The sequence below is a fragment of the Crocodylus siamensis genome, chromosome 3 (assembly GCF_052110815.1).
Source record: "Crocodylus siamensis isolate JL-2025a chromosome 3, ASM5211081v1, whole genome shotgun sequence".
Lineage (NCBI taxonomy): Eukaryota > Metazoa > Chordata > Crocodylia > Crocodylidae > Crocodylus > Crocodylus siamensis.
In genome coordinates this window covers 123,519,709-123,543,023 of record NC_143397.1, presented here as the reverse complement: position 1 = coordinate 123,543,023, position 23,315 = coordinate 123,519,709, and the positions used below count along the sequence as shown (strand labels likewise).

Genomic DNA, 23,315 nt, shown 5'->3' with positions numbered 1-23,315 from the left:
GGGCTTTACGAGCACTCATGGTGCTCTGGCAAGGTGCCATTGGACTGGAAAAGAGCCAATGTGGTCCGCATTTTCAAAAAGGGAGGAAGGAGGACCCAGGAAACTATAGGCCTGTTAGTCTTACCTCAGTTCCGGGGAAGCTCTTTGAGAAAATTATCCAGGTGTATATCTGCAAGGGACCAACAAGGGAAATTATGCTTAGGGGCAACCAACATGGGTTCACTAGAGGCAGGTCTTGTCAGACCAACCTGGTAGCCTTCTATGGCCAGGTCATAAAAGCCTTAGATGCAGGTGTCACAGTGGACATAGTCTTTCTGGACTTTAGGAAGTCCACTCGTATGATCAGGGGACAACAGGGCAGGCCCTATGAGGAGAGGCTACGGGACCTGAACCTGTTCAGCCTCCAAAAGAGAAGGCTGAGGGGGGATCTTGTGGCCTGTTATAAACTAGTCAGGGGGGATCAGCAGGCATTGGGGGAGTCACTGTTCCCCTGAGCACTGCCAGGAGTGACCAGGAATAATGGTCACAAGCTGGCAGAGGGTAGATTCAGGCTAGGTATCAGGAGGCGCTACTTCACGGTCAGGGCGGCTAGGGTCTGGAACCAACTTCCAAGAGAAGTGGTGCAGGCTCCTACCCTGGGGGGTTTTAAGAGGAGGTTAGATGAACATCTTGCTGGGGTCGTTTGACCCCAGTATTGTTTCCTGCCATGGCAGGGGGTTGGACTAGATGATCTGCTTAGGTCCCTCCCGACCCTAGAAACTATGAAACTATCTTCCGAGGTCCCTTCCAGCCCTAATGTCTATGAAATCTATGAAATCAGGAGGCGCTACTTCACAGTCAGGGCAGCTAGGATCTGGAACCAACTTCCAAGGGAAGTGGTACTCACTTCTACCCTGGGGGTCTTCAAAAGGAGGCTAGATAGACACCTAGCCGGGGTCATTTGACCCCAGCATTCTTTCCTGCCCATGGTAAGGGGTTGGACTTGATGATCTGCTCAGGTCCCTTCCAACCCTACCAACAATGAAACAATGAAAACACCGCAGCTTCTCTGGACATGCCATTGCTGTCCTCAGAATGGCTGTTGTTAAACAACAGAGTTTTAAAAAATAACTTGAGCCCCACAGTGTTGCTCTTGCAGCAGCACCCAAGTGTCCAGACACTGCAGTGTTTCTGTAGGAGGAAGAGCTGGAAAAGGCAGACCATGTTGTGGGAGCAGCAGCAGCAGCAGCTAGTGACTGCTCTTGATGTAGATAAGACTCCCATAAATGCACTGTTTGGATAGACTTAGAAAAGCTTTCATGTATCACAGTACCCTTCCTCTGGTCTCTTGGAGAGAAACAGACACAGCAGAGCTAAGTAGCAGGTGGAAGCAAAGCTTGTGTAAAACTTTATAAGCAAATAAAAATAGGATGTAAAAGAAACAGACAAGAGATGCAGTAAACACCTGATAATGGAAGAATAGGACCATTTGGGGGATTGTTATCACCTGTGAAGTGAAGAGATTAGCTATCAGTAGATTGTAACAAATGATGAATTTATTGTCTGTTAAATCCCTGTTTCTTAGTGTCCAATAGCCTAATGAATATTGGTTCCCAGACACCTCTTTTCCAGGTGTTTTGTAAATCCTTTGAATGCAAGAACTGCGAAGTCAGTCATGGAATGTTTTTTCCCCCCCTCTTCTAGTATCTCTCTGTCCTTTATCTTTTTTTGATGATCGTTCACTGTGGTGCATAGTTTTTGCCTGGTTCTACCCACATAGTTTCCATGAGACCACTTGATTCACTGAATGAGGCATACCACATTCTGGGCTAGACATGTGTATGATCCATGGCTTCTGATGGCTTTGTTGTAAGGAGTGTTGCTTGTTGTGGTAGTGAGATAAGTTGACATGTCTTGCATTTATTAAGGCAGGGCTGAATCATATTAGGTGCCTCTTGTTCAGCAGGAATTTAGCAGGGATGAGTTAGACACGGTTATAGGGTTGTTTGAAGGCCAGGAATGAGGGAAATTGGGAATATTTCTCTCACGGTCTGGCTTTCAGAGATTATACAGCAAACAAGGTTATTGCTTTTGCCAATGAAAAAAAAAATGCCAAGACTCAGTATTCCATTTCCATATATTTAAAACAGCTGCTTCTAAAGGCACTGCCAGAAAACATTATAGCCAGGGAGCTCAAAAATGTGTCACGTATTTAGCTAATTTTATGCATGAGAATTTAAAACTAATCTTGCAATGATGGAGATAGAAATGTATTTCTGCAGAGATGAGAACAGAATCTCACTGTTATGTAGACTGCTGATACCACTGTTCTGGCTATTGCGGTAGTTGTAAGACTGGAAAACTTAAGTTTTCCTTGCATTTCTCAGAGCAAAATATTTCTGATTTATTAAAGGAAATTACATGCTAATATCCACTGGCCATTAGAAAGTGGAGATGTTTCTACTGATCCACATACTAACGTGTTGAGAAAGGATATTGTTCTTCGCAGGAGTAAAAAAATGCCCTAAATACAAAGAATGCATTTTGTCAAGGGCACATAACTAACTTTAATAAGCAATCCATCTGTTGCTATTAATGAAGATCTGGCAATGATTGCAGAAATCACTGTTTACCGCCATGATTGTCCCAGTATTGTCACAACTGCTTATTCTGCCAGAGTAGTGCTATTTGTTCATGAAAATGCTTGAAAACATTCCACCAGCTCAAGCTACACTGGTATTAATAACTTCTGGCAGCAACTATTCTCAAAGACACAATCAATAGTACATCAAAAGTTCTGTGAATGGAGACTGGAAATCTGTACAGATAACTCTAACTGAAATACCTGGTGCTCTTAGAACACTTGCCAAATCTGGTTACATAAAAGAGTAAAAATTGCACAAGCATCAAAATCTAATCTACGATGCACTGCTCTGTGATCAGGGTGGTGAATAAAATGAGGGGTGTGCCATCTCCTGTAGTGAAGAAACCTGAGCTAGCTTTTAATTAGCTGTTTTGGCTTCCTGTGGCAGCACAGACCTCAGGGAGGCATTCTATTATTTAGTCTGATGTTTCAAAGTCCCTAGAGCAAAAAACCCATCCTGGATGACCAGGACCTGAGAGGAATTCCGTTGTTTTCACTGGGCATGTAGGGGTTTATATTACAAGTGTAGGAGCTGCTCTGCATTCCATAGTAAAGAATGCCTTGCAGGTCTACATGTAGGCATCTGGACCAGCTTGTGTTGGGTTGGTGGGGGAATGGCAGAGCCCCCTCTCGGGACACCCTTGGGGTCCTAAGAGCACCCCCCCAGGGTCCCCAACAGGATTGGGGGGGGTACAAGGCCTGGGAAGGGGCCTCACACAGTACTGGCTGCTTCACCTACTGAATGAAGTCATTGAACAAAATTGGCCCCAGGACCAACCTCTGGGGCACACCATTTGATATCAGCTGCCAGCTAGACATCGAGCCATTGACTACTACTCCCTGAGCCCAATGCTCCAGCCAGTTTTCTATCCACCTTACACTTCATTCAGTCAGACTATACTCCCTTAGCTTCCCTGTGAGAATGCTGTGGGAGACCATAAACAAAAACCTTGCTAAAATCAATGTACACCATATCCACCAGTGTCCCCGTATCCACAGAGCCAGTTACCTTGTCATAGAAGCCAATCATATTGGTCAGGCATGACTTTCCCTTGGTGAATTCATGCTGACTGTTCTAATCACCTTCTCCAAGTGCTTAGAAATGGATTCCTTGAGGATCTGCTCCATGATTTCTCCAGGGACTAAGGTGAAGCTGACTGGTCTGTAGTTCCCTGGATCCTCCTTCTTCCCTTTCTTAAATATGAGCACTATGATTGCCCTTTTCCAGTCATCTGGGACCTCTCCTGATTGCCATGAGTTTTCAAAGATAATAGCCAATGGCTCTGCAGTCACATCAGTCAACTGCCTCAGCACCCTTGGGTGCATCCCATCCAGCCCCATGGACTTGTACATGTCCAGATTTTCTAAGTAGTCCCTAACTTAGTTTTTTCACCACTGGGGGATGCTTACCTCCTTCCCAAACTGTGCTGCCCAGTGCAGTAGTCTGGGAGCTGATCTTGCCTGTGAAGACCAAAGCAAAAAGGCATTGACCACTTCAGCCTTGTCTGCATCCTCTGTCACCAAGTTGCCTCCCCCATTCAGTAAGAGACCCATACTTTCCCTGATCCTCCATGCTATTGACATATTTGTAGAAACCCTTTTTATTACCCTTCATATCCTTTGCTCGCTACAACTCCAGTTGAACTTTGGGCTTCCTGACTTCATCCCTGCATGCCTGAGCAATGCTCTTATATTCTTCTCTAGTTACTTGTCCAGGTTTCCACTTCTTATAAGCTTCATTTTTGTGATTTAGTTTACTGAAGAGTTCCCTGCTAAGCCAAGCTGGTCTTCTGCCATTTTTGCTAGTCTTCCTGCACATAGGGATGGCTTGTTCCTACACTCTCAGTGAGGATTCTTTAAAGTACAGCCAGCTCTCCTGGACTCCTCCCCCCTCAGTCTGGCTTCCCAGGGGATCCTGCCCATGAGTTCCCTGAGCAAGTCAAAGTCTGCTTTTCTGAAGTCCAGGGGCCTTACTCTGCTGCTCTCCATCTTTCCTTTCCTCAGGATCCTGAACTCTATCATCTTGGTCACTGCTGCCCAAGTCGCCATTCACTAGTACGTTCCCCACCAGCTCTTCCCTGTTTGTGAGCAGCAGCTCAAGAAGAGCATAGCCCCTAGTTGGCTGCTCCAGCACTTACAGGAAGTTGTCCCCAGCACTCTCCAAAAACTTCCTGGATTGCCTGTGCCCTGCTATATTGCTCTCCCAGCAGATGTCAGGGTGATTTAAGTCCCCCATGAAAACCAGGGCCTGTGATCAGGAACCTTCCACTAGCTGTTTGAAGAAAGTCTCATCTACCACTTCCTCCTGGTCTGGTGGTCTGTAGCAGACCCCCACAACATCACCCTTGTTACTCTCCCCTTTGACCCTAACACAGAGACACTCAACAGCCCTTTCCTAGCTTCATATTGGAGCTCTGTGCAATCATGTGGCTCTTTTACATAAAGTGTAACTTCTCATCCTCTTGTTCCTGCCTGTCCACGAACAGTTTGTACCCATCCATGACAGTGCTCCAGTCATACAACTATCCCACCAAGTCTCTGGTATTCCAATCACATCATAGTTCCATGCTTGTGAAAGGACTTCCAGTTCTTCCTGCTTATTTCCCAGGCTCTGCATTTGTGTACAGCAGTGGTCTCCAATCTTCTTATGGTGAAGATCACTTTTTGAAAGGAAAGAGCACCGCAGGACATACTGCCCCTGTCCCCACCATCCCGGCCCTTGCCCAGCCTGGGTGGCAGAAGGCGTGGCTCAGCCCAGCCATGTACATCCTGCTGCTCCCAATCATGGAACCTCTGACAGATTGAGACTGACTGTCAGAGGCTCCACAAGTGACTGGTTGTTGACCACTGGTGTACAGGCACCTGAGGTAACTAGTTGATTGCCCTGATTTCTCAGGAATTATAAGAGCACCTCCCCTGTTGCCCTCTCCTGCATGCACTTCCTATTTTCTACAGTTATTTTTTTTAAAGTACATTTTTTGCTGTTGGAGATCTTTAACTACATTTCTCTGACAAATTGCTTTGCGAGAACTGGGTGCATCTACACTTGCAAATGCTCTGGGGTGGGTTTTCTGTAGAGTAATTTACTGTACAGGAAATCTACCCAGACAGGCTCCTACACATGTGAGGAAGCAGGAGCAGATTTGCTGCTCATGGCAGCAATCTGCTCCCACACCTGCTGGCCCTGCACCAGCCCCTTGCAGCAGCCAGGGGAGCTCTAGGCTGCCCCTGGGTGCTAGCCCAAGGGCTGGGCTGGCAGGGAGCACCAAGTCAGAAGACAGCTGTCTCCTCATGGGAGCTGGGACATTGTTCCCTGCCCCCGGGAGCTGCCTGCTGCTAGGGCAGACTCTGCCACTGGAGCCTGGGCGGGGACAACGTCCCCCTGCCCAGACAGCAGGGAGCTCCCAGCCTCCATTCCATGATAGTGATCGTGTCGCCCCAGGCTGGGAGAGTCTCAGCCCTACCTCCACGGTCATATAAGCAAGTACTAAATGACTGTGCAGAAACAACTACGCAGTCCATTGCTTTTGTAGACACAGCCAGCAAGTAATCCAGAGTAAGTCTGGTACTTGTATATACAGGTAGAAAATTTACTTGCAATTAGAGCAAATTGCTATGCAGTAAGTGTCTGCATGTATAGATGGTGATGCTTATTATTCAGTAATTTGCTCTAATCTCAAGTAAAGCATCTTGTATAGGTACTGTCTGCTAACTGATTGGATCTTGGAATGTTATTCAATAATTGTGACATTAGGTAGTACGTTTTCCCTGCAAAGATCACTTAAGGTGTTAAGAGTGAGGATAGAATGTTATTCCACCTAGTGGACAACCAAAGTGCAACTTGAAACTAACTTTGACTAAAGGGTAGGAATAATGTTGTTATCCACTCTACATGATTTCCCTTTGGGATCAAGGATCAGGACCCAGACAGTAAGACTGTGATAACAAAATCTGCTGAGGACTCCCAGGAGCGGGTCCTGTCAATACTAGGGGCATCAGAGCATCATACAAGAAGGAGTGAGAGGATGTCTATATGACATGATCCAGTGCCATGTAGAGACACCAAGATACAGCTCATTGTACAAGCTCATGAACCAGGAGCAGTTCTGTTGCATCGATGCAGATATTCTGCTCCCGGGACCTGAGTTAGTACACGTTCAGAGTCAATATGAGCATCTCTACACAATGCTCCATATACACATACCCTGAGTGACCTTGAGAACTTGAGCAATGGCAGCTGGGTAAAGTATAACAGATTATAGTGAAGACCAGGTTTAGCTCTAAGCTGGGAGTGCACCATTTGAAAGTGGCAGTAAAGAGGCCTGGGTATAATAGCTGATCCCAGGATGCCTAGCCCAAAGAATTACCAATGATGCATAGCATCTAAGGTGCCCCAACAGCTGCAGCAGCCTTGGGACTGACTTGACTTGACTTGATTCGAGGGTGCCTAACCCACCAATCTGGTGGAGCCCCAGAAAGACTGTAGCGTGTACCAATCACAGGATTTCCTTTGAAGACCAAAAGAATATCTGTTAGGATGCATCCAAAAGAAGCTTGTTTCATTTCTCTCTCTCTCTCTCTCTCTCTCTCTAAGTACCATATCCAAACAGGACATTGGTGACCCTGGTCTTCCAGAGATCTCTTCTCTTTGAGGCATACAGAAATTCCAGTGTTGATACAGTCATCCATTTAGACAGACTCGACCTCTGTTTTCCATGATCTCTCCTTTCTTCACTCTTTCCAGTTATGACCAGACTTTTAATTTCCTCTTTCCTCATAATGTCTGAGAAACTCTGTCTCTTTCTGATGTTAATCAGCAACTTCCTCCTACAGCCTGCTCTTAATAAAATATCTTCATTTGAAGTGCGACTTGTCCAACATACCTTCAAGATGCACCTTAAGGACCACATCTCAGTTGCTTCAATTCTCTTTTCCATACTTGGTGATATTGTCCAGCATTCTGATACATACATGAGGACTAGTATGACATAACAGCTCATTGTTTCTTTTAGCCCTCGGATGGGCAAAATGACCGGTCCGGCCAGCAGCTGGACTCCATTGCCCAGTAGCCCCTGCCCATGTGGCTAGGGCCGGTCTCCATGGAGACCCCAGTCACAGTTGCGCAAGAAAGCTCAAGGCTGGAGCTGCCATGGAGACTAGCCGCAGCTGCACTGGCAGCGCACATAGCAGAGCAGGGCAGGGGGCTGCTCTGGAGTTGCTGGGATCTTGCAATGGGGGCAGCTTGTTCCAGAGCCAGGCCAGAGCCACGATCTGTAGCCTGCACCCTCTGGGCAGGGGTGCACAAGCAGGGGATCACAGCTGTGCCCCAGCTGCTTGCAGTAGTGACAGCCTGGTCTGGAGCTGGGGCACAGCTGTGATCCCCTGCTTGTGTGCCCTTGCCTGGAGCGTGGTGGCTACAGATCATGGCTCTGCTCTGACTCTGAAGCAAGCTGCCCCCATCATAAGTTCCCAGCAACTCCAGAGCAGCCGCCTGCCCTACTCTGCCTCTGGCTACTCCATGGCAAACCCAGCCTTGAGCTTTCCCGAGCAGCTGCAGCTGGGGTCTTCACGGAGACCGGCCCCAGCCATGCACACAGGCAGCTGGGAAATGGAGTCCACTGCCAGCCAGATCTGGCCCATGAGCTGGACTTTGTCTGTCTCTGATTTAGCCTATCAAAATGAAAGCTAAGAGGAGACCTGATGATAAATAGATACTTCAGTGGCATAAAAGCCAGGCTGGGAAGGAAGCTATGTAAGGTAATGAATAAATGGGTTAAAACAGGCCATGACTAAATTCAGGATAGTTTCTAACAGCAGAAGAGTATGGCTGGAAGGGATATCCTGGATCATCTAGTCCAAACCCCTGCACAAATGCAGGATGGCAGATTCCCACGGCTCTTGCCTAGCCTTCCAGCAGAAGTACTGGAGGCAAAGCAACCTAATTCATTTGAAGGTGGAGTTGACCAGGCCAGTAGAAGGGTTTGTATGGGGTGTTTTTCTGAGATAACTGGTGATGAGACTATTTGTCCTGGAGATCCTTTCCAGTCCTCTGTCCTTTATATCCAATACTGAACCTGGGGATTTTAGGATGAGATCAAACATTTGATTTATGCAGTGTTCATGTGCACTGTGAGTGCTGCCATGCTATCTAACTCAATGTTTGACAAGTTACATACATTAATGACTATGTTCCTGTCTGTTTGGTAAACTTACTGTCACACTGTTAATATAAACTGCACTGTTCCATGTGAGTTGCTTCCTGAATTGGAAACAGTGTAGTCCCCTCCAGGAAGCACTACTGTTGGGTTTAGCCTGCCCCATGGCAAACGAGGCTGCCCAGAGCACTATTTGGACATGGCTCTATTGCGTCTAGTTCAGGGGGCTGCTTGCCCAGAGCAGTGCAAAGTCTTTGAGGGAGCCACTGCTGGGCATGATAACTTACAAGTCTGCAATACAGATGTAACCTTGGATACCACAGTTTAAACTCATGCTGAGAATGAGAGAAAACTGTGATTTTTGTGCCTTTCGTCATCATAAAAAAGAACCACTTGCTGTCAACATACCATAAAATTATAAATAAAGATAAGGCATTTTTATGACTTCAAACCTATTTATAAATAGGCACTTCCTTCCTTGAGGCTTTGTCTTCTGGTAATTAGATGTACAGCATTTTTAAAACAATAAAGATCTTAAAATCCCTGTCACACTCCTTCTGTAGATTGATTAATAGCTTACGTCATCTAGTAGAGAAACAGAGAAATATCTTGGTTCAAAATCATGGGAACTTGGAAGTAAAAATAAGAGTTAAAAATATGCTTTTGGGGAAATGATGTGCAGCAGATTTACATAACATTCATTCACCTTGAAAATTAAAAGTTGGACACATACTTATTAGCTCTGAATCTACGGGAATCTTTTCACTCTCCACCTGATAGGGAAAAATATGTATTGTACTTGAATTTACACAGGAGGAGTGACAAGAAGTGTTTCACAACCGTGTAGGTGATTAAGATTTATAGAGCAAATTACCTCCTAAATTGCAGCAACTGGTATTGATGTCTTATACAAAATGAACAAAGTGCTCCGTGGAGCCTAGGCAGATAAGACATTAATAAATATCAGTGCTGACTTGGTTAATTAAATGATTTGCTGACGTTTCTTTTTACCACAAGTCTGCACTTTCAGGTTTAGTGCCAAAGGTTCACTATATATAGCTGAAGCCAACATTTGATGATCCCTTTTGAATCAGATCTATAACTGGCTGCTTGCTCTGTTCATTCTTGTCCAGAGCATTATTTTAAAATAAAAGACATATATAATGGTAAAGCTAAAGTTGCCTAATTCAGGCCTGGAAAACAGAATACCTTCCCATGAACAGCTAGAAATCCTTGAAAAAGAAGAAGCAGATTCAAGACCGAAATGGGATAACAAGGCTCAGTATATGTTAACCTGCATCGGCTTTTGTGTGGGTTTAGGAAATGTATGGCGGTTTCCTTATCTCTGCCAGAGTCATGGAGGAGGTATGCTTTTTAATCATTTATTTAAGGAAATAGAAAGAATGAAAAGTAGCTTCAGTTTCTCATTCAGGGAAATTAGTTTATACTGAATGATGCATTGCATATTGCAATAATATTTAGTTTATCTCTGATAAAAATTCTGTCATTGTCTCTAGCTTGCAAAACAACTCTTTCAATTTGCTTTCTAAGTATGTTGGTTTTGGGTGCTTTGGAGATATTATGGAAGATATTTCTGAGGGTTTGAAATCCATGATCCATCAAGTATATTGCTTATATGAAACAGTGGAAAGTATAAAATAAATGTTTCATTTATATTGTAGTAATATACGAGCAGAAAGCCATACTAAGCAAACGCTAGAGACTGACAAGCATCTATTGTTTGATGGAGTTGATTTTCAAAGAAAGTGAAGCCAATATATACTTGTTATATTTCAATTTCCAAGACATAATGTATCTAATAAGGGAAGTCTTTTATACAGGCTACTGTCATGAAAGTAGGGTTGTATGAAACTAGATGTGTATCTGTTGTCATTTAATATGAAATGACTTTCTCTTTTTCATATGCAAGAATTATTTTTTAACACAGAAAATGGTCCAACAAACTCAACTCTAAAAGGTGTCTGGTAACCCATGCTTCAAGGCTTCACTGGTTGCCTGCAGGGTCCAGGCATTCTACCTTTTCATTAATGCGTTTTTGGACTTCTGGGTTTTTTTCACCTTCCTCTGAAACATTAGATATCTGCTCTGGGTCAAGGTGGGACATTGATTTGGGTTTCTGGGCAGCAGGTCTTGCTCTTGCACTCAGGGGCAGACTGATCTCCAGATCTGGGGTTAGGAAGGGGACTGTGAACCTGTTTTTCATTTGTTTGTTTGCCTACATCTGTAGCATGGGCAGTTTGCTTCCTAGGGACCCTCACAGTATATTTTACCTAGCAAATTCTTGCCACTGTAGTGGCCAAGGCTCTGTTAACACCCTTGTCCCATCTGCTCTCTTTTCATGCCTGCAAAACCTTCACTGGGTGCTTTGTGGCTTTGTGAGCAAGAAAGGTTTCTCAGGGACACCTCTGAACAAGCAGTCACCTGAAAATGCAGGAGGCTGGCCTTTGATGGCCAGAGGCCCTATTCAGTCCTATATTCCTGGGACTGTGAAAGGTTTGGGGAGGATACACTACTGTTTCCATTATAAAAGATGCCTGCAAGTATGTACAGCTCAGAGGTTTTTCACTTGCTTTAGATAATGTATGACACATCTGTGATACCTGAGTGAATGCAAAATATCTTAGTAAGGTAGCAGTGCCAGTGTAGGATATTTTATTGTTTAACACTTGGGAGTTTTTCTAAGCGCCTTAAAAATCAAAGGCCAGATTCTATTTCATCTATTCAACAGCAAAGTGGAGTTAGGCACCTAAGTGTGATTTTATTTTACAGTGCTTGAGTCTTGAAAACCCACGAATGCATCTACTTTTGTAACACATTTTCCTCTGACAGAAACACAATGAGGAGGAGAACTCATCCACCTTTTGCATTAACAGATTCTCAGGGACTTAAGCAGGGTAGAATTGCACTTAGGCACCTATGTCTATTATGTATAGCTGGAATAGAATATGCCCCCATATATGTACTTAGGTAGCTTTAACCTTTAATGTGCATCACAGGTCCACAGTAGAAATGTGGGATAAATTTGAACTTGTTTGAAAAATGTTCTTGAAATGCAGTTCCCTCTCCTAAAGATACTATGTCATCCATTTTTTACAGTTCTTACCACTTTTTAGTGGGCACATCAGTGGGCCAAGTTACATCCCTACCCCCGCCCACCTGACATAGTACCCTGCACTATGCACAAAGGGCGTTATCCCTTTGTGTCCACAACTCACTGCCACTTCAAAGTTTTTTAGAGTAAATCTGGGTCAACCACATGGACCAAGCCTGGGTACCATGAATGGGAAGCTCATTTGGACATGGGGACTAGAATGGGGACTCAGCAGCAAGCCAGAATTCATGGACCATCTTCTTCAATGTCTGTTTGTATTCAGGTTCAAGATGATATGCTGTGGCCTTGAATTTAAGCTACAGCCATACAGTGCATATTTAAATCTTGCCATTGGCTGTTTCTTGGTAATTTTCCACTTGCATTCTGCTCTTAGTGGGGTGGAGCGAGATGTGAAGGGGAGGTTTCCTTCTGAAAGAAAAGCTCTTGTTTTGAGCTGATAGTTCAAACCACTCACAAGCCTAGTGTGACTTCTTTTAAAAATAACTACACCTCATTAGGGCAAAGGACAGAGTTACTGATGCAAGTCAGAAGTTATTGGGAGCTGTTTCTTCAGACAGACACCAAGAATGGGATGCTTTTAAAGGGGTTTTTTTCTGAAACCCATGTGCATTTTGGAGATTGTGTATGTACACATATGTTTTTTTAAGAGAAATGCCAGTGTCAAGACAGTCCTGTTTTTTAGTTTCTTGACCATAACCCCACCTTTGCTTGCCAGTGTGCATGTGACAGAACTGCAAGGAGAAAAGTCAACTTTAATGCACATAAATAGATATGCTTCCTCCTGGCTAGTCAAAGTGAAACCACACAAATTGAAGGAACTCTTTACATATCTTCCTCTCACATCACCTCCAGGTAACAGATGGCATTTTCCATTACTTAATATTATCTCCCCTCCTACTTTCTCACCTGATGCATGTATACCTTTCCTGCCCAGGGCTAGAAAATGCTGCTGGGAAATGAACCACCAAGGGAATACACTACCCCCTTTCAATGTATTACAATGTTAGGATTATTTTTAATAAAGATTTATCTGAGTTGAACAGATCTTTGTATGAAAGATTTACAACATCAATCACATTACTAAATGCTGGAAAAATGCTAATCAGAGACATGTTTTTAAATATTTTAGTGCAGTAATTATATTTAGAATCCTTAAATCCTTTAAAAAATGCTCAATTTTCACATGTTGAAAGCATTTCAAAAATATGTTTAAAGCATTCTAAATAAATTAAACAGACCCACAACAAAAACAGTACTGGAAGGGTCATAGGATGTAACCTATCCTCCTCAAAGCAGTATTATCTGTCTGAACCACTCCAAACAAATGTTTGTCTAATCTGCATTTCAAAATGTCCATTGATTAGAGAGTCCACAACCTTTTTAGATAATCTGTTCCAATGCTCAGTCACCCTCAGGGTGAAAAAGTTCTCCCTCATATCTATCCTAAATCTCCCTTGCTGCACTTTAAGCCATGACTTCTTGTCCTGTCTTCCGAGAACACAAAACAATTGATTCACATCATATTACTTAATGGCTTCCCTGTTATTGCAGTGGCAGAGCACTGGCAATGCCCTTGCTTCCCAGGTTTTTTCATCTGTGGCAGGTTATGGGGTGTTAATAGTGCTTCAAACATTAATTCTTGTAGTTATAGGTGAGGGTACAAAGAGCTAAGTTTGGGAATCCCTTTGATTGATGATAACCCGTGGCTGCACTGGAGTGGACTCAATGGCTCAGGAGGCCTTTCTAGTCCAATGTTCCTCTGTTTCTTTTCCACACTTTTTTGCACTCAAAAACTGTTCCTAAGTCCTCCCCAAATTCTTTTCTTCTTCACACTAAATAATCCCAGTTCTTCCACTTTTCATGGAAGTCTCATTTCCTAGATTATTTCCTCTAATCATTTTGTTGCTCTCCATTGGACTTTTTCTAACTTGTTTTATTTGAAGTGTGGCACCCAAAACTAGAGTCAATACTTCAGGTGAAGCCTCCCCAGTGCCAAATAAAGTAGAAGAACCACTTTGACTTCCCAGTGATGCACCTGCTAATATAGGCCAACATTACTGCTTTTTTTCTGAAGAAAAATATTAATTATCCAAAATATTACAATAAACATATTTTTAAAGAAATAGCCTTCCACTTGTAGTCCCACAGCTAAAAGTAATGAGCTTTTATTTTAAATAGCCATCACTCCCTCCTTCCTGGGGCTTGTCCCTGCCTGGAGCTCCTAGTAGCTCTTCCCCAGCTTTCCCTTTCCCCTAGCCCTGCACCCAGGTTGCAAGGATAAAAGGATCCCAAGGCCACTAGGTGTCAGGGAAGCTTTGCTGCTGAGTCCAGAGCCAGATTTCTCACGCGCAGCTCTACCGACATGCTCAGCCCTAAAAAACTTCAGAAAGAGGTGTTTTCATTTCAGGACCTCTCTTGCAGGGCTCAGAACCTTGCACAGGAGTTGGAAAGGATGATCAAATGGTCTTCCCTGGGGATCCTTAGAGAGCATACCCATTCCTCTCTACAAAACATGTATGAGGAGCTGCCATCCAGTACCCTCCACCTCCCACCCCTTTAATCCCTCACATCCCCCAGGAGCCCCTACATCTGCAGTCTGGACTTGCCTCCCAGTACCCTGTCCCCCTTGTTCCCTCCTTCCACCTTTCATAGATCCTTGCTGCTCCTCAAACACCTGGTTGGAATAGGATGCTGTCCAGTGTACACTGAACCAGAGAATGACTGAGCATGTCTGTGGGCACAGCTCTGAACTTTGAGCATATAAAATGCTAAGCTTGCTGAAAAATCCAGTTCAAAGGATCTAAAAGTAGTGAACTGTCTGAAGATGCAGATGTCTGTCTGAATAGACTTTCAAAACGTCTAGGTGCCACAATACTTTCGGATTCTAAAGACCTATGGTCTTTAGAACATCCCATTGGGCCCCTAGCCATGTCTTTAACCCTTCAGTGCCTTGAAAGATCTAGCTGTATGCTTCTTAGAGTGGTCGTCCAAAATCTGTGCGCATTTGACAACTGCGGTCTTAATTTCTGTGCCATATTGCCTCATCTTTGAGATCTGCCTTATTCCAGAGAGGCGTGCAAAGATAAATGAATTCAGGGTGCTATGAGCATTAGGTACTACTATGAGGAGGAGCACCAAAAAAATTGTTAAGGCATGTGAAGTAGTGAGCAATGTTGTGCAAAGTTTGCATGATGTGTGATGAAACATGGCTGTAATTGCTAGATGGTATTGAGGTGCTGGGAAACAGTTTGGTCAGGGCAGAGGGACAACTCTGCTAAGAAATAGTCTGCACTGCTTATATTGTGCAAGCTACCTGACTACCTCTAGCTCAGGTGTCCATGGGCTACAATGCATCCTGCACTGTAGACATAACTACAGAAGGCCTAGGACCATACAGTGAATGAAGAGGTTGTATAAAAATAATGTGCAGTCGGCTATGCCATAAGTACCATGCCTCCAACTTACCAGAGGAGAAAAAGGTCCTGTGAATAAATCACATATAATAGTGTAACTGAAGACTGCCCTAATATAGATGCACACAGTGGGGCAGAATTTAAGTCACATGAGATCCAATTTTATTCCACCTATTGGACATCTAAGGGCCTTGTTACATATTAATTTTAGGCAGCTCAGGGAGTTCCTAACTCTGAATTGTCCACACATTAAGCTATATAAACTAGTTTTAATTGCCCTTTAGGCTTCTTGAAGTTACACCACTCCAGGGCAAGTTTATCTCTGACCCATGTTACCCACCTCATGTTCAGCAAATGTGTAGCCACACCCCAGAGATAAGCCATCCAAGTTGCAATCGTTCAGCATTCCCAGATTCAATGTCCCTTCCCCCCTCCCCTCCTGTTCTGTGTGGACAAACTTTCCACCCCATGAATTCTACTGCCCAGGGCACCAGTACCGGCACCAAGACAACCCCGCCTCTTGTGTGATCTGGTTGGGCACCTTGCAGGGGTACAGATCCATCTGGAAGGGAGGGCTGGGGTGAAGCAAAGTAAGAGGCCAGATATGTAGGGCCATTCCTAGGGGGGTGATTCAGGGTGACTGCCCAGGGCCCCACACTTTGGGGGACCCCGCTGAGCTGGACAGAACAGCTGTGGTGGAGAGCTATCCCTCCCCTGCCGCTGCTTCATGTCCGGGGCCCATGGGATCAGAGCAGGGACAGGTCCCCACAAGGGCTGATTTGCCACAGACCCTGCACCCTGCTTAGGTCAGCTCTGCGGATAGGGGTCCCTATGATCTGGGGCTTCCCTCCCAGGGCAGGGACACTATCCCCAGGATCTGGAGCTACTCAATCCCAATCCCAATTTATTAAGGCAAGAGACTTTCTTTAATTTACTTCCTCTTTATTTCTTTATAAATTCTTTATTATTATTATTATTTATTTTTATTTTATCCTTCAGTGGCTTCAATGGCTGACTTCCTTCATTTCATCACCCAGCCCCCAGCTGCCATTCCTACCCATTGCCTCTTCACCTCCCATTTCACTACCCAGTTCCCTTCATTAAACTCTCCCCCTTCCAGCCTCATGGTCCCACTCCCACCCACCTACCTCTCCAACCTACCTCCATGGACAGCAGCCTGTTCTGGCTCGCCAGCCCTATAGTGGCACCTCACAGCTGTAGCTCCTAGTCAGGCCACTGCCTGCCAGCCCTCTTGTAGCAAGTCACAGCTGTGCAGGTCGGGGACAGTCAGAGAAGGTTTTTCGCTTGAATGTATGTCTGGCCTAAACTTGAGCTAACACTAGCACTGATCAACATTTGAGAAGATTAAAGTGTAATGTGTAAAAAAGCCATTAGTGAACTTAGACTCTTAAGCAGGCTTCTATTCTATCCTGCTCAAGTACTAAAAATCCATGAATGCATCTACTTTTGTAATATGCTGTCATTTAACCTTTAAGATTAAATCGCAAAATAGTAGCAAAGAGGAGGACTGACTTAACTTTTGCATTAACTGTTTTTCATGGACTCAAGGAGGATGGACTAGAATGGCACTGGGAGGCACCTACATTCTTTTACATGCCTAACATGTGGAATAGAATTTGGCTCTTAGCCCATGTTTCCTAATGTTGAATGCTTGATTTTGCAATCTTTAAAGTTCTTTTTAACATAAGTGAGGGTGCATTTTGTTATACACAGAACATGGTTTTTTTGTAAGCCCAGATTTATTATCTGCTTCCATGGAAATGGAGCAGGACCAATGCTGAGTTCCAGTAAGTTATATTTATTCCACTTGGCTCCTATTTGTGCTTTTTTTTTTTTAAATGAGGCATTCAGTTTCTGGTGGGCCAGCAGGGAGCAGCTCTGTCAGGGCTTCAGCCCTCATCCATAGATTCTCTATCCCATGAACAGGGTTAAGCAGCCTCCATTCTTCTCTAAGATGTTCCTACTGCCTGTGATCTGTAAGGTGTCAAAAGCCAACTGGGTCCGGGGGTGCACTGTGCTCACTTCCTCTCTCTCTTTGTACTAGAGATGCAGATACTAATAATACCAACTTCTTACCACTAGGGGTATCACCCAATCCAGGGCTCTGTCCAGCTAGGAGCTTAGAGGGCATGTCTACATGAGACACTAAATGTGCAGTAGACTAATTCTACTGTGCATTAGCATGTCATGGCAAAAGCCAAGCTAATGTGATAATGTGCAGTAGAATTAGTCTACAGTGCATTAGCATCATTAGAAGACCACGTGCTGGCGCTACTGTGCAGTACTACACATTGAGTTAGTACCTGTTACTACAGGTACTAAACTTAATGCGCAGTAACAGCAGTGCTTTAATGCACATGTAGATATGCCCAGCCAGTCACAAATCATTTCAGGTCCTGTGAACAGTGGAAAGGGAACTGAGTGAAGCAAAGATTTACCCTGTGTTTTTTGAACTGTGATGAACAAGGAGCTTTTTAAATGCAGATGGACAATATTAACTTGAAATAAGAGCTACATTTTCAGTTTATAAAGAACTCTTCTTTTTCCAGACATTCAAACTTTAAGGTTAGGATTGAGGGGGTTCTTTCTCCTACACACAACCTTTTTTGATGACCAAATATAGAGATGGATATGAGTGGTTACATTGCCTTTGCAGTAGTTTAGTTTGTGGCTTTTCCTTTGAAAGGGGAGTATTTGCAGTAGCACAATGGGATGAAATGAAATGTTCTACCCTTGAAACGATGTATTAAACAATTCTAAAATATGTCATTACTAAATATGCACTTGATTTCAATATGAGTACAGTGTCAAGGTTAGGAAGTATGCATCAACACTTCAGCTGGCAGCCTCAGAATGAACTTTATTTTCATTTGTTAGATATTCCTGACATTAGACCTTGTCTTATGGTTAATCTTTATTGAGAACTATCTCATTTAATTGTCTGCGTTAAACATTTGTGCTTCATCCCTGACAAAGCACTATGAAAAACAGGATGTAATGCTTAAACTTTCAGCCTTGGTAAAATATCATTTTATACAATTAGCATAAGCCTATAGCAAACTGTACTACTCTGTGACAGAGACCTTGCTTGTTGTTGTGGCACTATTACTAAATTGACCATGTCAGAGATGTTAGAGATGATACCGTGTCAACAGTCAATAAACTGCTGTTTCTCAGCTGGAACTCAAACACAGTTCAAACAAACAGAAAAGCAATTGCATGCAGAAACTTTTTAGACTGAAATGCATATGTGATCTGTTTGTTGGAAATCAAGTGAAGTCTATAAGGATAATTTCTATTGTAAATTAGAAACTCTTAGAAAAATGGACTTCTAAATTTACTTAAAGAGACACAATAATAATGCAGATGTGATATAAAAAATAAAATAACTGAATTGCAGTTATGAAAAGGGTTTGAGTCAGGTCCTCGTTATATCTTCACTATACAAAGGATTTAATATTGCAAATTAGTATGATATGATGGTAGTGCTCCTAGCACCGAGCTCAAGATCTGAGCTTCTACCGTGCTTGAGGACACCCCCAGAGTATCCCCAGGACTCTCTCAACCTCATTTCTGAGGTTGTTGTGCACAAGACAGAAGCAGGCCAGTAGAGTTTATAACCTGAAGGTGAATAAGCCCTAACATATCCTGTGTGGCCACTGTGCAGGTCCACAAAAGGGTGCTCACTCAAAAAATATGCCCCTGGGCTCCCCCACAATATAATTTCCCAGGATGGTACAGAGAGGAACAGGAAGTTTGAAGGGGGTTTTCTCAAAGTAGGACTTCAGAACTAAAGCCAAACCCAACAAAGAGGAAGAACAAATCCCTGATTCTAACACATCCTTATGTTAATTTATATAGCTATACTTAAAGTTATTTATTCACCAAGCACTGCTACAGTAAACTTTACATTAGTACTGCTTTTTATCAGTGCTTTTTACCTCTCGAGAAGTTTATCTACGATTGTATGCAATGAGGTATTATGCAAGACATGAACACCATGGAATATTATTGAATTTAACTACTCATTAATGTCTTCTGGCTTAATTATCTATTTGCATCTAAAGAAAAACTGGAATGCAAAACAGCTCAGTCACATACTGTAAGCAAACAATATTTAAAACAGAAAAAACCTGCAACATGTACTGTACTATATACATATGGGTCAGAATCTAATCCCCCTTTTGGACATCTAAGTGGATTTAGGTACCTTAGTACAATTCATTAATGTATCTACTGTTGTAACACACTGCCAGCTGACCCTAAGGGTGAATCATTAAAAAGTAGGAAGGAACAGACCCACCCAACCACAATTTTCAGTCCATTTACACTCTTATAGGTAGAATAGTACCTGGCTTACAATGACATGAAGATGGAAGGCTTTCATGGAAAGCACCAGAGTGTTAACACCAGTAGGGGACAATCCCATTTAGAAGGGATTGACTTGTGATGAGAAAAGACCTGGAGAACAGCAGTGTCAGATACATGACAGAGTTGAGGTTGAAGTTTGGGAGTAGGATCGTGGTATGGCCATATACACAGTGGCATGGATCATGCATGACAATGCTAGGGTAGGAAAGATGCTTAAAGATGTATAAGAGCCAGTGATTTTCACTGGGTTTTTCCTATCCCAAGGGAAAGGAGGTAAGAGCTGGTTATGAGAAGCAATTCATTACATGTTAGCACAGAGCTCCACTAATCAGCTCTGGTTAGAATCAGCATAAATTAGTCCCTCTTAGAAAATAGCATTAACATGGAATATACTGCTTCAAAATAGCCCACCTTCATTGCAGTAAAAATGGCAAACTGATAAATCTTTAAAAGTAACAGTAAATTGGGAATAATTATCCAGTAAGGCCAAGTCTAGGCAGCACAATGCAGTGCCATTCAGAACTACCCAGTGCAGCGCAGGTACCAGAATTCTGCAATGAGCTAAGGCAGAATGCATAGAAGCACGACTAAATGCTGTTTACTAAACACTGCAAAAACAGAAAGTGTCACTGCTCAGTGATGAGCAGGGATTCTTGTTTTCTCTGATAAAAAAGCACAGATTTTCTGATTAAAACCCCCCAAATCCACGTTTTTCAGTGATTCAAATGAAATACCACTATACACACACACGCACACACACACACACATATTGATTAAAATGAAATGCCACTATATAGACACAATGTTTTATTGATATATTTACAATTTTAAAGCGATTTGGAAGCCTATCAGTGCCTTAGTCACTATAATAAAACACATTCTAAATACCTATAAATTTTGGCATATGATTTTAAGTTTTTTATCATGGAAAAGCAGAGCTGCTCCTGCTCCCTTCACTCACCAGGACACAGGTCCAGGCGACTCACTCCCAAGCGAGAGTCCCCCAGTCCTGCTGGTGCCCTTCACTTCCCACCCACAGCTCCCCAGTCCTGCCAATGCCCCTCACTCCCCACCCACATCCCCCCAACCCTGCCAGTGCCCCTAACTCCCCACCCTCCCAGCCCTGCCAGAGGGGGACCCCAGCTCCTAGGGCTATGGGGCCAGGGACCCAGGTCCACAGCTCCCTGCCCCCTGCAGCATCACCTGAGCCCTGGCTGCAGCCCACAGTGGAACTGCCCTGGCTGCAGCTCCCCCTCCACCATGGGTGGCATGGCCAGAGCAGAGCCCATAGTGGAGGTGGGTGTGGGCTGTTCCCTGTGAGCTCAGGCTCCCTGCCCTGCTGCCTTCCCTGCCAAGGCCTCCAGGGACCAAGCGTGCCAAGGCAGAGCAGAGTCAGGCAGTGAAGCTCAGTGATGCCACTGGGAGCTCTGCACTGCCATGGTGAGTCATCCCCTGCCTGCCTGACAGCAGCAGTGGGCACAACACCCACTGCACCACCCCCGCTGCTGCTGGGCAGGGGTGGGGGGCGGAGGGCTCGCTATGGTGGTGTGGGGCTTGTAAATATATCAATAACAATGTGTGTTCTATATATATAGTGGCATTTCATTTTAATCATGGATTTGGGGGTTTTCAACCAAAGAATTTGCAATTTTTTAACAGAGAAAACCATGATCCCTGCAGATGAGGAAGATAAAGCAGAACAGGCTGGCTGGCTTAAGGCCAGCACAGGAACAACAGATAGGTCCAAACAAAACTGAGAATTTTTTTTAACTGATGCAGTGAAAATGGCACAATTTCAAAGTTTATTTAAGCTCTCATCATTCACCCCAACCTTAAAATTCACCATTTCCTGACTTCTTATTTGGTGCTCATCATTTAGGCTGTTACAGTGATACCAGAGATACTAAATACTCACAATTTCTACTCACTTCGGTTGCAGTTCTGAGCCCCAAATGCATCTAAATCAGGACCCCTCTCTGTGCATGTAGACAGTGAGAAGCACATTGTTCTGCCCACCTCTAACCACATGGTATAAGTGGTACACTGAGCACTACATAAGCTGTCTGGAGCAGGTATAAAGATATAAGCCAGTTTCCTGAACAATCTTCAAGTACTTGCATGCAAAATTTTCATTTCTGGAACATGAGGACATAATCTGGGCCCATTTTTGCTGCTGTAGGAAAAGGCGACCTCTTTTGGCTGAATTTATAGAGCCAACAGATCTTCCACTGAACAATCTGAATATTAAGATTAGTCAGAAATATTATTTTTATCAGACAATAGAAAGAGATTTTATCTCAGTACTACCTAGGCTTACGTTCCATTTGTCATACCTATGCCGAACGGCAATCTGTGATTTGTCAGGGTATTTCACGTGTATTAAATGTTTTCCTTTGTTGAATTCCAGGAGCCTTCATGATTCCTTTCCTCATTCTGCTTGTCCTGGAGGGCATCCCACTGCTTCATCTTGAGTTTGCCATTGGTCAGAGGCTGAGAAAAGGCAGTGTGGGGGTCTGGAGCTCCATCCATCCCACCCTGAAGGGTGTGGGTAAGTCTGAGGAAGATTATAACTAAATAAAACAGAAGGCACAAGAACCCACATAATTAATCTTGGCATTGAGGCATTATAGGTTTCCTCCAGGTTGAGTGAGTGGTTCAGGGGATCAAATATCAGCTCAGAGAACTGTAGACTGCTTGGAGGACTCAACTTCTGAGCACTACAGTCCTGAAGCTATCTGACTGGTGTCCCATTTCCAGGTACTGTGAGCAGTCCTGTATGTTTATAGGACTTAAGGATTTTAAGGATATTGGAGATTTCAGTGAGCTTCCCTATACCTAAGGATGGGCACAACACCAGCAGCATTGATACTGCTAGATTCTGAATGAACTTTGGGCCAGCAGCCTAGATGAATAGAGTTCTCTCTCTGTGGGCACATTGACATGAGATGTTTACTGTAGCGTAGACTAATTAGTTCTGCAATAAACATTTTGTGTCTACACGTGCATCCTTATTAGGCTGGAATAAATTAATTTACTTTGCAGCAGTAAAAAAAACTCCGCAGCAGCACATGAATGGATGCTGTCCCAGCTGGCTGGGGCATGAGGGTGTTTTAGCGTGAGTGGGCATGTTTCAGTGCTTCCGTCTCGAGGCACACTGTGCCCCAACCAGCAGAGCCCTTGCGCTCAGGCACATGGAGACAGGACAGCAGCCAGCCCAGGGCTGCCTGCTCCCCTATCTTGAGGCACCCTGTGCCCCAGCCAGCCAGGGAGTGGCTGGCTTAGGCACAGGGTGCCTCCGCACAGGGGCTCCCCCATCTCCATATGCCATTCCCTGACTGGCTGGGGCATAGGGTTCGGCGGGACAACGTGTCCTGCTGCAAACTGCATGAGCAGAGGCATGCACTGCAGCACAAAGAGCACAAATTCGTGCTGCTACTATTTGTGCTGCTGCAAGCACATGCCCCTGCTCATGTGAATGCAGCCATGAGTGTTTGAACTGGTTTAGAAAGCCATCCAACTGGGTGTAGTCAGTATGATAAAAACATTGTTACTCATGTCTTCAACTCACCCTTCTGGCAGCCTCTCACACATACTGAACA

General features: G+C 44.0%; 1 protein-coding gene across 1 annotated transcript in view; it reads left to right on the top strand.

Moving 5' to 3' along the window:
- The first annotated feature begins 9,875 nt into the window (after nt 1-9,875).
- Nucleotides 9,876-23,315, top strand: part of LOC149868763 (sodium-dependent neutral amino acid transporter B(0)AT1-like) — a 35,547-nt gene continuing 22,107 nt past the window's right edge. Inside the window, exons 1-2 of the mRNA XM_090039125.1 lie at nt 9,876-10,143; nt 22,124-22,264. Of these exons, the coding sequence (XP_089895251.1) occupies nt 9,942-10,143; nt 22,124-22,264 (343 nt within the window). The 5' untranslated portion in view covers nt 9,876-9,941. The remainder of the gene's footprint in view (nt 10,144-22,123; nt 22,265-23,315) is intronic.